This window comes from Hipposideros armiger, unplaced genomic scaffold, assembly GCF_001890085.2.
Source record: "Hipposideros armiger isolate ML-2016 unplaced genomic scaffold, ASM189008v1 scaffold_944, whole genome shotgun sequence".
Classification (NCBI taxonomy): domain Eukaryota; kingdom Metazoa; phylum Chordata; class Mammalia; order Chiroptera; family Hipposideridae; genus Hipposideros; species Hipposideros armiger.
Window position 1 is genome coordinate 430,323 of NW_017732294.1, and position 15,445 is coordinate 445,767.

At 49.7% G+C, this 15,445-nt stretch overlaps 1 protein-coding gene across 1 annotated transcript in view; it reads left to right on the forward strand.

Annotated features, from left to right (window-relative positions):
- Positions 1–1,422: 1,422 nt before the first annotated feature.
- SLC16A2 (solute carrier family 16 member 2) overlaps positions 1,423–15,445 on the forward strand; it is a 66,216-nt gene continuing 52,193 nt past the window's right edge. Inside the window, exon 1 of the mRNA XM_019630786.1 lies at positions 1,423–2,018. Within this exon, the coding sequence (XP_019486331.1) occupies positions 1,625–2,018 (394 nt within the window). The 5' untranslated portion in view covers positions 1,423–1,624. The remainder of the gene's footprint in view (positions 2,019–15,445) is intronic.

The window sequence follows — 15,445 nt, forward strand, 5'->3', positions numbered from 1 at the left end:
CTCTGTTGGGTCGAGCAAGGCCTTCTCTGCTGACGGTATAGCCCCTGTGGTTTGTGCATTTGGCTGATCCCTCTCTGGGGCCGGCAAGGAACTCGGCACACCTTAAGCCTTCCGCCCAGCTCAGCCCGTCCTCAGGTGCTTAATGACTCGGTGTTGCTGGGCAGCTGGCGCAGCCCTGAGCTGCATTTTCACCAGCCATGTAGTCTTTTCACCGAGCAAGAAGGTTAATGAGATGCTGGGTGGAAAGGGCTTGGCGCTCGCCCGCGCGCTGGTGACGAGCGGAGTAGCTGGGTAAGCACACTGCGACCTCCTGGTTAGTGCATTAGACGCGCGGCCCTTAGGGGGGCAGAGCTTCCCGGGGTGGCGGGACCAGCCGGAGGGCTGAGGCTGGGGCCAGCAGAGCACTCCAGCTGGGCCTCCCTCAGGGCAGATCACCCCTCCCACCCACTCCCACCCGACCCCCCGGGACCCGAGCGCTCTCTGGGGATCAAAGTCTCCCTTAACCCTCGCGGGACTGGGGCCTTAGTCTGGGCGGTTCAGCGGAACTCACAAGAAGTGGGCGGAAGGGGGCGTGGGTGCTGGGAAGACATCACTCCGCTAGTGGCTGCGCCCAAATAGCGGCGGCCCAGGCCTGGGGGACTGGCCCAGCCGGGATATCGGGGGCCGGGGCGCCCTTGCCCAAACTGGCGCTCGACCGGGCCCCGAATCCCTCTTCCCTGGTGCGGGACAGAGAGCCTGGAGGACCGGCCCGCTGGTGCCACTGCACCTCCTTCCCTCCCAGACCCGGCCCTCTGCTGCTCCTTTGGGCTCCAGGTTGGCGCAAACAAAGCGCTGATTGACTGCCCCGAGGGGCGGGCCTCACTGCCGGGCCGCCTCCTCCCCTCCGAACCCCGCCAGGGATTTGCCGGGAAGGGCGGAGGCGGAGGGAGAGAGACTGAGGGGGTGCGCAGAGCCGTGGGGGTCTGACCCCAGGGCTTGAGAAGGTTGTGTCCCCTCCAGGTCGCCCCCCTCCAGCCCCGGGGGGCACATAGGGACTCCCGAGGTCAAGGTGGGGTCTGTCACAGGTCAGCTCTCGTCCTGGGCTGCCCGGGGCCCCAGTTCCACGCTGCTTGTGAGGAAAGGGGGAGTGGGAGCAAAGGACAGGCGAGGTCTTCCCTGGAGAATGAGTTGATCTATGCCAGTTTGGAGTCGGCGGGGCGCAGGATGGTGTGCTCTCGTCCATTTTCTCTCTCCCTCCACCGGGCATGTGGACAAGGAGGGCAGGATTTAGTCGTTAGGAACGGCAGCTGAGGGACGCAGGGGCCAGTATGAGGAGCAGCAGGAAGGGCTGGGGAGAAGAGCGAGGCTGTAGCGGCTGCCTGTTGAGGGAGGAAGAGGTGGGGGTGGGGGGAGAGGAGGAGGAGGGGGAGGAGAGAGATGACATGTGAGAGCAGAAGGGGGGTTGGACGGGGGAGGAGGAGGAGAGGGCTCGAGGGACCGTCTGTCGCGGGACAGGCTGGCCAGCTGGGGCGCAGAGCCGGGAGGAGGAGGCAGTGGCAGCGGCAGCGCCTGGAGCCGCAGCAGAAACAAGTAGCAGCCGCACAGCGTCTCCTCCGGCCCAAGCCGCCACAGTCCCCCGGCCGCGATGGCGCTGCCCAGCCCAGCGAGCGAGGAAGCCAAGGGGCCCTGCCGGGAGGCAGACCAGGAACAACCGGAGCCGGAGCCCGTGCCGGTGCCCCCACCCGAGCCCCAGCCGGAGCCCCAGCCAGAGCCGCAGCCCCTACCGGACCCTGCACCCCTGCCGGAGCTGCAGTTTGAGCCAGAGCCGGTGCACGAATCCGAGCCCACGCCCACTGTGGAAACCCGCGGCACCGCGCGCGGCTTCCAGCCTCCCGAAGGTGGTTTCGGTTGGATGGTGGTCTTCGCTGCCACCTGGTGCAACGGCTCTATCTTTGGCATCCAGAACTCCTTCGGGATCCTGTACTCCATGCTGCTGCAGGAGGAAAAAGACAAGAATCGCGAAGTGGAGGTCCAGGCAGGTGAGTGGCCCCGAGCGCCCCACATGGCACTCCCCTGGCCCCACACCCTGGTGCGAGGAGCCCCTCTAGTGCACCGCTCCTAGTCTTCCCCTTGCCCCTGGCGCTGTGGAGACGGGGCGCACGACGTCCTGGGGTGGAACCTGGGACATCCATTGACCACAGGCAAGGAATAAGCTTTGTCGCCCTGGGTGAAATCCAGACGCATCTTGTAGGTTTGAAGCACCCTGACCGTGTGTACTGGGGGAAAATATGTGCAGAATGCTTTTTGGTTGGGGGGGGGGGGGGCTAAGTCATGGAGAGAGGAGAGGCGAGGCTGGGAAGACTGAGAGAAACGCCGTGCCGCGGATCTACGCCAGCAGTCCCTTTTTCCTGTCCCCGGAGCGGACACTTTAGGAATCCTGGTGACTCCGAGCGAACACTCAAACACATGGCAAGCGTGTGTCTGCAGTAAAGAGAGGAAGGGAGGGAGGGACCGCAAGTGGGGCCGTGCACGGGTCTCTTTGCCCGCCGTGGTTACTGCCCAGCCGGGCCCGGCTCTCCTCTGCCACTCGGAGGGAGCTGGTGGATCTCCGTGCTCTCGGAGCTGAACCCCAAAGCGGGCAGGAGGCGGTCGGTCTCCTGTCCAGAGAGGCGTGAAGTGTCCAGCCGGCTGGGCCCGCGGCTCGCTCTGCGCCGCCCCAACTTCAGCCTGGCGCCCGGCGCCTCTCCACTATCCGTGGGGTGCCCTAACCGAGTGCCGGTCTCCACCCCTCCCGCTTTCGCGTGGGGCTGACTTGGTCTTTTCCCCTAACACCAGCAGGGCTGGGGATGGGGGGCTTCTCCTCACTCTCAAAGCCAGCGGGTGGGCTTCCTCTGATGCCCCCTCAGGACTGCTCCACTGGTGGCTTTTCACAGTGTTTCCCTGGGGTTCCTTCCTCTTGCCACCCTAACACGTGCATTGTTCAGTGAACACAGAAACCCTGAATTCTGGGGCGTCTACCTGTGGATGTCCTGGGCCTTTGGAGAGCCTCTTATCAACCAAGGACTCCGTTTTTTCAGTTTTCAGCTTCACCGGGCTGCGCTGACGAAGCTCTTTGGGGGCTCTTGGCACCTCCGATCCTGTGACCCATTGGTGCCACAGTGTGCAGGTCCCACTTGAAAGTTCCAGTGTGGGTCAGTGGCTGTCCAGAGACTGCCCAGGCCACACTGATGTCAGAGTGGAGAGGGTCCCTGGGGGGAAGTGCACTGCCATGTTCAGCCCTGTTTTGAGGCACTTCAGGGGCTCCTGGGAAGGGAGCCAGGGAGGACCTCTGGTGTGGCCTAGTTACCTCCCAGGGCAACTCTGTGCTGAAGGCACACTGTCGGCCTTTGGGGTCAGAGGCAAAGTCTGGGGGAAACTTCCTGGGAGGTAGTGGGGGATGGGCTGAAGCTAGGCCCTGGCCTTCAAGTGGTGTGAGCAGGCCTGGAGCTGGAGCTTTAGGAGTCTGTAATAATAGTTGGAAAAACCACTATTTTACCAGGAAGCGGTTCACTGCTGGGGGACAAACTTCAAAGTAGGCGATCATAGGGGACTCAGGGGGAGGGCTGGTTGGGACTTTCCTGTCAAGACCTCACAGCGCAGCTGGAAAAGGGGTGGTGCGGTGGGCTATGCAGAGGTGTGGTGCTGTGTACTCTGACTGATTAAGTCCATGAGCGGCTGGGGTTACTGGTTTCAATTCTGGTGAGCATGGGTCAGGAAGGGACAGAAAGGAATTCAGTATGTCCCCAGTGTCTCAGAATACTTTGGCTTTGGTCCTTGCTGTGGTGCGTCTTGAATTCATGAAAGATATTTTTGATACTGAAGGCTCTCAGGAACACCTCACTTTTTATTTTGAAAAAGCCAGAAACACCCCACCACGTTCCTGAGCTCCTAGAAAATCTCATGCCCAGCATGACCATTCTTGAGCCACTCTTCAGATCCTGAGATTCCAAATGTGTCTCTGCCTCCATACACTTTCTGCAGTTTACTCCAAATTTCCCAGCCACCTGTGCCACAGCACTCGAGTCTCAAAGGGATAGAAGAAGGCCGCAGAAGCTTGTTAACATCGTTATCAACCAGTATTTGCCCAATAGCCATTCTGGGGAACACGGAACATACACCCCCACAGTCAAGGAGGTTGGTGATTGTCCATTTCTATTAATGTTGGACATGCCTTCCATCTCTAAATCTGTAAATTTAATGTTTGGAGGCACCGCACGACCAAAGTTCTCTTAGCTTAAAGCTGCCCTGATGGGCTTAATGGCTCTAGGGCTCTGCAGATGCTAGGGAGCCCCAGAGAAGCAATTTTTTATAAAGATTTTATTGGGGAATTGAGGGAGGGGAGCAGCGTTGGGGAATTGGGGAGGGGGACCAGCCAAGTTGTTGTTCTTCAATCTTCATTGTGGAGGATGCCAGTCACCATCTGGCTGCCCGTCGGCAGCTCGTGGCCTCTAACCTCAAGGTGCTGTCTTAGTTCAGTCTTAGTTGCAGGTGGTCATAGCCACCATCCCATGTGGGAGTCGAACCAGCAGCCTTGTTGTTAGGAGCGCACACGCTCTGTCCACTGAGCCAATTGGGCGGCAGCTCAGCTCAAGGTGCTGAGTTCAATCTTAGTTGCGGGTGGGCGTAGCCACCATCCCATGCAGGGGTCGAACCAGCAGCCTTGTTGTTAGGAGCGCACACTCTGTCCACTGAGCCAATTGGGCGGCAGCTCAGCTCAAGGTGCTGAGTTCAGTCTTAGTTGCGGGTGGGTGTAGCCACCATCCCATGCGGGAGTTGAACCTGCAGCCTTGTTGTTAAGAGTGCATGTTCTATCCACTGAGCCATCTGGGCAACAGCTCAGCTCAAGGTGTCGAGTTCAGTCTTAGTTGCGGGTGGGCATAACCCACCTTGGAACAGGCAATCTTGTTGTTACACCAGCTGAGCCATCCTGCCACCTGTTGGCAGCTCAGTGACAGCTCAGCTCGGAGGCAGTGTCACTGGCCCATGTGGAAATCAAACCAGCGGCCCTGTTGCTCAGAGCTCATGCTCTTAAGCCAACTCTCAACCAACTGAGCCACTCAGCCAGCCCCAGAGAAGCAATGTTGATGTTTGGGGGCTAACTCCACATCAGAGTGGTCTCTGGGTATGGAGGAAAGCCACAGAGAGTAAAAGGAAAGTGGAATTCAGGTCATTCAAGAGCATGCAATGTGTAGTCTCTGTGCCTTCTCTTCACCTGTTTTCAAAGGGAAGGCAACTTTGCCTGGGTCCTAGGCCTGGTAGGACTGGCAGGCCAGATGTTCCTGAGATGGAGGCAAGTGACTAAGGTCTGACTTAGGAACGAAAGGAAAAGGTCAGGAGAGAAATGAGCCTGTACTTTTTGCAGAGCTTGTGGGGAATTTGGGAGTCCCTCAACCCACCAAGCAGTAGACAGAAAGGACAATGGCAACCAGGCAATTTGGTGGAAAGTATAACATGGTTTCCTGAGATGAGAAGGGAGCCTTCGGAGGAAAGAGGAGCAAGGTGGTATTGATTGCATGCCCCAGCTCATTATTGGGACCCTAACTGGGGCAGGGTTAGGGTTGGGGGTCCAGGACACAAGGCAGAACAAGCCAGAGTTGTTAACATTGGCTCTGAGCTTAGGTGTTTTTGAACGTGCTCCAGAGTAAACCCGTTACCCTGCACTTTCCACCCCGGCTGCCAGTCTAGCTAGCACTGGGCCATAAAATTTGATGGGAGGCATCTTTTATAGGGCAGTTTATAAGCACAGCTCTTGTGGGCTCCCAGGTGGGGAGAGTGTGGCTAAGACTCTTACCACTCAGGGAAAGAAAGGGACAATGGTCCAGAAGATAGTTCAGGCTCAGGGGCTACTCTGATGGAGACAGAATTTTCTAGGCATGGAAAAATGGTACATTCTGCCTTTCGGGCAAACAGACTGCCAAGGATGGGTGAGGCCAGTGGCACATCAGGCTGTTTTTCTCTTCCTCATCTTAGGGGCTTTCATTGCTTGGTTCAGTATTTTACTGGGCTTACCACTACATTGCTGACGTTGGGGACGAGGGATCTTTTGAGAAAACCTGCAAGTGTCTTGACTTTGGCTGAAGGCTTTTGCCTACTGTCCAGAGAAGCTAGTTCAGGTCGGTTCAGAGCTTCGAGTGACAGGGCCATTGGCCAGGCATCTTTCAATCCAAGTCAATCCAACCAAACTGGCTGCCAAACTGGGACCTTGATTCATAGGAGGAGGAGACGTTGGGGTATTTGGAAGCCAACCAGGGGATACTTGTTTGAGTTGGAGTAGCTGATTGAGGCTGGATTCCTGGCTCACTGTCTGGTAGCCTCAAATACTCATTCGAAGTCTAAATCCAGACCCCAAAGGGCTGGTGATCTTAGTAATACTAAATAGGCAGTGACAAGGAGTTAGATAACTTTTGTGTCCTTAACTTGCTCTGTGACTTTGAACAGGCACTTTACCTCTCTGTACCTCAGTTTATCTATCTGTGATATGAGAGGGTTAGAATTATGTAGGTTTCAAGTGTATAATTCTATAACACATCATCTGTATATTGCATTGTGCCCATGATATATTATAGAATTGTACACTTGAAACCTATATATTAATAATTTTACTAACCAATGTCATCCCAGTAAATTTAATGAGAGATTTTAAAAAAAAAGAATAGGTAAACTTTCTAGCTCTGCCATTCTATCTTTCTAGAATTTTGTGGTGTTTTATTCTTTACCATTCACCTGGCATAAATTTTGACTCACTCACACAAATGAAATTTATTAATGTGCCTGAATGGGGGTGCAAATGAGTCGGGGGGAGATTGGGAAAGCAATGACAAGTGATGTAGATATCATTTTCCATGTTGTGTGTATTTAACGATGATGGGGCTGCTAGTGTGTACTGATGTGCTTGAAAAGACCCACTCCTGTTTTCCCCAGTATCTAAAGGCAACTCTGGATGTCTAACTGCTTCTCCCAGAATGCCCTGCTTGCCATAAAACTGGGCCTCCAAGAGAATTCCCTCGAGGTGGCCTGCTACAGGGTTGGTCTGTGTGCTGTTCTTTCCTAAAAAGCATTAAACTTCAAGCATTCCCTTAAGCCTCAGTTTACAGCCCTCTCCTGAAGCTTAATTTCCCACAGCTCATTTTCATTTCTCAGAAATTGATGGTTAGTAATGACATTGGGCTGCTGTTACTTCAGGATAGAACAGTAAACCAAGATTCCTAAATGCAATTCAGTGGTTTCCTTCAGGGGGCTTCCGATAGGGCATCTTTATAGCTGGTTCAGGTCTGCCTGGGTTGCATTGTGGTGGGTATGGGAAGGCTGCTGCTTGCAATCCTAGGGAAGCCCCTGGTCAACATCAGCTTCACTCAGGCTTAGCAGAGAGAATGGCTACTGAAATAGCAGGCACAGAGCACTCTCTCCTTTTCCCTGAATTTATACTTGCTTGTCACTGGAAATTTCCTCCAGTGCCATGAAGAGTAAACAAGTCACTGGACTGTCAACATTTGCAGAAATACGTACAGGATGCCATTTCACCTTTGAGCAGATCAGTTTCCCAGGAGCGTGTGCTGCTTTTCCTACCAGCATCTTTTTGTCCTGTTGAATTTTGAAAAGAATCCTTTACTCTCTTTCAGATTGTGTGAAAGATAGAATGGGATTTCCTGTCTTGAAAGGATGTGTTTCACCTGGGATTGAGTTCGTAAACCGTAGAGAAAAGTTTTCACTCGTAAAACCTTAGAGAAAAGGCTTTGTTCATCACACACACACACACACACACACACACACACACACTCACGCACACACTGTATGCCTCAGGCAGGCCATGGATTCTGAGTATTCTATCTCTTGCAATCTGTTTATGGAATCAGGTTTAATGTAACAGACACTTCTGTAGGGGTTATGGGGGACTAATGCAAAAGACCCAGACTGGAAAACTTGTCAGGTGAGAGTGATGAAGAGAATATGGCCATCTTGGGTTGTACCTCTAGGCCTGTACCCCTTTGCAACTTCCCAACAGAGGGGCATGGATACATTTATTTAAAATTTCTTTGTGCTTTCATCTGCTATTATCCTGCAACTCTCCCAGGACTCAAAGGTTACTGGGAAGAGGGTTTAGGATACTCTAGCTCTGTCCCATTTTAGGGGTGAAATCACTTGCCAACTTTGGTGGGTAGGGAATGTGGCCTGTTTGGGTGACTTTGCTCCAGTTTCTAGGCTTGGTAGGAGAAGAAGTGATGACATCCAGAGGCATCTCTTCCATTTCCCCCTTTCTCCCTTGTTGTACTCTCCACTTTCTGGGGGAAGGGTGACTTTCAATGGAGCACTCAAGAGTGTTGAAGCCATCACCTCTGGATTTCTGCAGTTCAGATAGCTACTATGAAATCCTTCTTCTAATTTCCACACCTCCTCTTTTCATAGCACCAGAACCCCAGCCCAGGTGATAGCATCGTAGCAGGTCTTACCAAATACTAGTCAACAAATATCCTGGTTGAACAAATATCCTGTTTCTCTTTAAATCCTCCCTATTATCGTCATCCATCTCCAGGGCCAACTGAACCTCTGGAGAGCTCAGATTGCTTTTCAGTAGCTTCAGGAGTTCTGGATAGACCCAAAGTCTTCATTCTATATTGGCCCTTATCGTCTCTCTTCTTGCCAAAAAATATTGCAGGATTGATTGTAAAGGAGTCGGACAGGGGAAGAGACAGACACTCAAGTGCTAACTAGAGTCAAAAGTGCCTTCAGTGAGAGTGGGGGGGGGGTAGTGAAGCTTCCAGGTTAGTTGCTTCCCTGCTTCTATGTAGCTGAAGGGAAAATGGGAAGGGAACTGTTGGCAAACAAGCAGTCCTCACACAGTCTCTTTGCCCAACTTACCCTGTGGATCTGCGCACCCACCCTCTTACCCAGGCTGGAAGGGTATGTGCACACACCCATGTATCTGTACCTGTGTGTATGTGTGTATAGTTGGGCGTGTTATGTCTGTCTAGGCCAATTAGCACATTTGCTTAGAACATGGTACCTATGAGACTGAAGTCACAGGTTCAGTCACTTGTTCAGGTCACTGAGCTTCTCACTAAGAAAAAGTTCTTCTTCTGTTCCCTACATGTGCCCGAAGGGGACTAAATAGAAATATGGAGATGCCTCCCTGCAACTGGGGAAAGACGTGAAGCCTAGTGATAGCTGCTCTCTGTCAAGTACCCTAAAATAATAATAATAGTAATAATAATAATTGCAAACATTTATTTAGCATTTAGCAATTAACTCTGTACCAGGCATTATATTAATCACTCTACATGTACCAACTCATTTTAATTCTGAACAACCTTAAGAGGTAGGTACCATTACTTTCTCCATTTCCCAGGTAAAGGGACAGAGACACAGAAGTTACATAACTTGCTTAAGCTCATATAGCAAATAATGGCAGAACCAGGGCTTGAACCCAGACAGTCTGACTTCAGAACTCTTCCTTTTAGATATCACCTAATACATAGTAAATATGGGGATGGCAGCTACCAAGGGGGACTACTGTGGAGTTTTTCATTTCTATAGCCTCAGAGCATCCTTATGACTAAGGAATAAAAAGAGATGACCAAGAAAGGGTTAGTAAACAAAAGTGTGACAGTCTTGTGATCATGACATACTCCTCTAACCAACCATCTTACTCTCTGCAAAGTCATGATCCTTGGGTCCAAACATGGCCAGAGAAACTGTCTCCTCTTAGTTGTTTAGCCCTGAACAAGTCACATAAACTTTCAAGGCTTCACTGTTCTCATCTGCACAATGAGATTAACAGTATTTACTTTTATAGGACTATGAAGGGTCAAATGAGATTGTGTAGGTGAAAGATCTTTGTAAATTGTGAAGGGGTTGATATCATCATCATCATCATCCAGTAACCTTATCCAGCCCCTAGAAATTGAGTAGCTATACCTTTCTCTAAATGTTCCTGGAACAGGAATCAAACCCTCCTCCCCACCTTCCACCTCCCTTACTCCATTTTTCCCCCCTCTGCATTCTTCTGAAATTTGACCCAGGTGTCTTATAGCTAAGGACTGGCTATGTTCTTTTTTGTGACTGTTTCTCTGTTCTCTAAGAGCCCAGGAAGAGGAGGGGTCAAATCCCAGTTTATATACATTCAAGGAAACAAGGCATGTTGAAATATTTACAGCTCTTGGCAGGAGTTCACAAACCTCCCTAAGAGTCAAGGCCTGAGTTTTTTAGTAGGAATTGAGGGTGGATGGTGGGTGGAGTTAGGGTGTTACTTCCTCCTGAGGGTCTCTCATGGAGCCTCTGTTCTCCTGCAGGTAGTGAGGAAGAAGGAAAGGGATATTTAGGGTCAGAAGGTCTGGACCAGGGGACATTAAACATAGAAAGGGCCTTGATCGTTTGTATTCAGTTTTGGAGTGGGCCAATTTCCTTGTGCTCTAAACAGGATAGTCCTGGAGAACAGAGGCCACAGAAGGCCAGAGGCCTGGAGGAGGACTGCAATAGCAATTTTGAACAAACATTTCAGTGGCCACTTAGGGAGCCTCCATTAAGAACATCTAGTAGGCAAATCAGAGTGGAAATGTTTCACTTCTTTGTTACAAACAAGAAAACAAAATCCCCAAGACCTTCTTTGAGACTAAGATTTCAAATATACTAGGACCATCTTGATTTTAAGTTTTCTAAATGTCTGAATTGGAAGGCATTTTAGAGACCACGTGATCCTACCCCATCTGGTTCCCATTTTACAGGTAGACAAGTGAGTTCTGGAAAGATGTGACCTCAGTCAGCATTACAGGCAGATGATTATATAGTGGAGGTTGGTTTGTAAGAGGGGTTGAAATGGGTTCAAGGGGTGGGGCTTCTGACACCCTAGGAGTTCCCCAATTCAATCACTGGCATACTGACCCCTTCATCTCCCCCTGAACTTTTCCAAAGTCAATCCGCAGGCACTACTTTGTGGAAAGAGATTGTATTATATTTTAATAAATGTCATTTTATTTACTTAATATTAGAAAAAATTTTAGATGTACGATGGTGAAAAGTCTCTCTGCCACCCATGTTCCCCTCTAGAGAGGACAGAAGTATTACCTGGTGTGTCCTTCCAGAGATAATCTGTATATGTACAAGCAATTGTGCTTGTGTGTATACACCCTATTTTCAAAACACGAATGATTGCCTATAATTCGCATTATCCTCCAATTTACCTTTTATACTTCAAAATATATCCTAGATATTGTTACACATTAAGTCCACAAAGTCCTCACTCCTTTTTATAACTGCACAGTATTTTATAATATGGGTACCTCATAATGTATTTAATCAGCACTTTGTTAATAGGCATTCAAGGTGTTACCGTCTTTGAACATGGGCTTTGGAATCAAACAGCACTAGATTCAGTTACTTACCACAAGGCTGGCCAAAGGTTTTAGCTTTTTCAATCTGAGCTTTCTCATGCATAAAATAGGGATAATAATAATATCTGTCATTATTGCTGTGGAGATTAAGTGAGATGAGGCATATCAAACATCTAGCAGTCTGATGCATAATTAACAAATAATGAATAAATATTTGTTCACTCCCTGCTCACAAGCCTTCTCCATACCCGCTACCTCCACTTCAATTAATGTTGGTTCAATTCAAGTCAATAGGTGTTTATAATGTGCTAAGCCGGACCTTGGATGAGCCAGAGAAGGAAAAATGTCCCTCACAAAATTATAATTTCTTTGAGAAGATGTAACATACCAAATGACCACAGAGCACTGCTAAGTGGTATAAATGTGTATGTGTGTGTGTGTGTGTGTGTGTGTGTGTGTGTGTATAATTGAATGCAATTTTTGTGTGGTGATATGGAAAAGGAGAGATGACTCAAGGAAAGTTTGCTGGCAGAGTTGTAACTTGAAATGGAATTTACCTAAGTGGAGAGGGAGCCTATGAATTGGGCAGTGGTAGAATAAGGGTTGAGAATTAGACAGTTTGGTTGTTGCTCAGAGCCTGGGTCTTTGCCCTCTCTGGGAGTCCAGTGAGTCACTGTTCCCCAGTAGGTCCTGCCCAGCAGGTGGGGCAGGGTGGAGGGGCAGGAGGAAAAGAAAATACTGAGGACATTTGCAGAGAACAGCATGGGGCAGGGGGCATCTGGGCATTGGGCCACAGAATGAGGTGCCTGGAAATGGCTTGTGGCATAGTCTGCCCAGCCTACACCACCTGCTCTTCCATGTCAGCAGCCCAAGCACTTGTTCTAAGAGGTCTGCGAAGAGGGATAAAGGGCATGAGAGCAGAAGTGGAAGCAGCTCTCAGCCCCTCATTCTGAGTCCCAAACTAGCTTCCGGATGCTGTGAGCCCCAGGACTCAATATCCCCTCTGTGTGTGGCACATTGTAGTTTACATCAGAAACAGGTATGAAATAAAACACTCAGTTGAATACCACCATGTGCCAACATCTTTGACTATAACAAGTACTACCTTGAGGGGTTCTGAAAAATGAAGTCAATGCAGTTTATATTACTTAGGGAAAAGTTCATGACAGGGAAGGGCTATGTAGAGATTTATATTCCCATTTTTAGTTGTAAAAAATGGAGAGTAGATAGAGGGCAATGCGTGGCCTAAGGTCATACACTTAATATTTAGCAGAGCTGAGACTAGAGTCCAGGTCTTCTAATTCCGTGTTCCATGGGGACAGAGATGTAGGAGCTCCCTGAAAGCTGGAATAGAGTTTTCTCTAAACTTGATAGCAGCCTGGAGTTTAAGTGTATAGATAAGAACTACTATGGTATGATGAAAAACAAATTAACAAACAAACAATCAGGAGTCAAAAAGTTAAGAGGGATGGAAATGAGGATCATGAAAGGAAGGATCTGGGCATAGCTAAGGCCTGGTGGCTGGTATCAAGAAAGAGCACTGAACTGGGAGCCAGGAGATCTGGGTTCTGCTCCTGGCTCTGCTAATGCCTTTGTGACCCTGATCCTCTCTGGGCCTCAATTTCTCCACTTAAGCAATGAGAAAGCTGTATCTCCCAGAGACTTAGTGATGCTTAGAACTAATGGTTTCCATTGGGTTGTTGGAAAAGTCATGACTTTTTTTTTCTATGTTTTTCGTTGCAAAAATGCGTCATGACTTTTCTGACAACCCAATATAAACCAAAGAGGTCTTGGGTACTTCCTGGCAACAGGTTGGGAGTAATGGGGAATGGTAAGGCAGTTAGTGTAAGAGAACAGCTTCTCTGATGAAAATGAAAAACAGACCCTCCCAGGACTTACAGTCAAGATAACGAAATAGGTAAATGCTGTGCTGGCCTCCTCCTACAACCACATCAAAATGACAACTAAACTACAGCACAACCCTCACTGAGAATCACCTGAAGTCTAGCTGAACAGAAGTCCTATAACTAACAACATACAGAAGACGCCATGATGAGACCGGTAGGAGGGGTGCAGATGTGGAACGGGCTGGTCCCACACCTGTGGGGGGGGGGGTTAAAAATCGGGAGTGATATCTTGGAGGTCCCCACTGAGGAGCAAGGGATCCCAGCCACACACCAGGCTCCCCAGTCCAGGGTTCCAGTGCCGTGGAGAGGAGCCCCCACATCAGGCTTTGAAAACCTGTGCAGATTGTGTCTGCCATCCAGGTGAGATGGAAGGCTGCTGTAGACCCAGGCATCCTCTTAAAAGGCCTGCACACAGACTCACACACTTACAAACACTCACCTAAGCTCCGGAGAAGAAACAGCAGCTGGACAAGCACCAGGGACATATGGGGGAGGAACTGAATTGTTTGGCTTCAAAATGAGGGCTGGAGGGGCAGCTTTCCCCCAGACGGAGGAGCTGGCAGAAGCCCTTGTTCCTTCGTTGAGCCCTTCCCCCCTCCCTGCATGCAGACACAGGCCACCGCCATATCTGAGTCTCCATCAAGCTGGCTAACACTGCTTGCCCCAACCTGGTGAGTCTCTGAGACCTCACCCCATCCAACTCATGCACCGGCCTGAAACTTTTTCAGCGGCTGTTCCTCACAAGCAAACGGCCTCAGCCCACACTGCGGACTTTCCTAAAATCTGTCAAAGGGCCACAAACAAGCAGCATATGCCCTCAGCATGCCCTGTAACTCTTGTTAAGTGCCCCTAAACCCAGCGCTAGCAGGAGCCAGACTTGGTTTGCAGAATAGCCTTGCCCAGGCACCTCCAAGCCCAGCCCAGGCAGCTAACAGCTACAAACTGCAGATCACTTTGTAGCTTATGCCAGGTGGCTCCAGGCAGCGGCTGACCTGGGCCTGCACCGGAGATCCTCCCAAGATGCCCCAGACCAACATACCTGGTAGCCAGCTTCAGACCACACCTGAGCACCACCCAACCACCTCCACAGACAACACACCCAAAGGGCAGACTGAATAGGCCCCAGAGCCCTGCTAAAGTGAATCCTGCTCTGTGAGGTCAGCCCCTGCACAAGAACTCTTCCACTGTAGTCATGGCCAGTCCTCACAGCCAATCAGTCCGAGGATCAATCCCTTCCCTTGACATGCAAACAGCAACCAAGGCTCAACTACAACAGGAGGACACACACAACCCACACAAGGGACACATCTGGAGGACCCAGCTCTGGTGACCAGGGAGACTGCACACTGGGACCCATAGGACACCTACTATGATATATGAGGTCACTCTGCTAAGACCAGGAGACATAGCAGCCCTACCTAATACATACAAAGATAAGGAGGCAGCCAAAATGAAGAGACAAAGAAACATGTAGTCAATAATGTGGTAATAACTATGTATGGTGTCAGGTGGCTACTAGACTTATTGGGGTGATCACTTCCTAAATTATATAAATGTCTTACCACTATGCTGTACACCTGAAACTAATATAAAATAATATTGAATGTCAACTGTAATTAAAAAAAAACAACTCAAAACATATCCTCCCAGATTTGAGAAAAGATGAGTGTTAAAAAGGATAGCTATCCCATGGTCTCTATCTTATCTTCTTGGAGAATTCCATCCAAGAGGTAAAGAGAGAGCATGTGTGCACAAGTTAGTGAGTGCCTTAATGGATACTGAGATTTGGTGGGACAGATCGTGACATGCCAAGGCAACATGCCTGCAAATGTCTCTGGAATATTCTCCACTTCCAGATAACTTTTCTAAGATCTTGGCTTTATTATTTTAAAGGGGTTTGTGTCTTATGGGTGAAGTACCATTAAGAGTCCTTTTCTCATGGAGCCCTGTTGAGTGAGCATTGACCCTAGAGCCTGGATAAATCCTGGTTCCACCATTTACTAGCTGTGTGTTGTTAGACAAGGCATTAACTTCTCTGTGCCACTGTTTCCTCATTTGTAAGAGGAGGATAACGAGTACTTACCACATAGGTTGTTAAATGAGTTATAAGTAGCTTAGAACAGTGCCTGGCACATGGTAAGTGCTGTATAAGCATTCCCTATTTTTTTTTTTAAAGATTTTTATTGGGGAATTGGG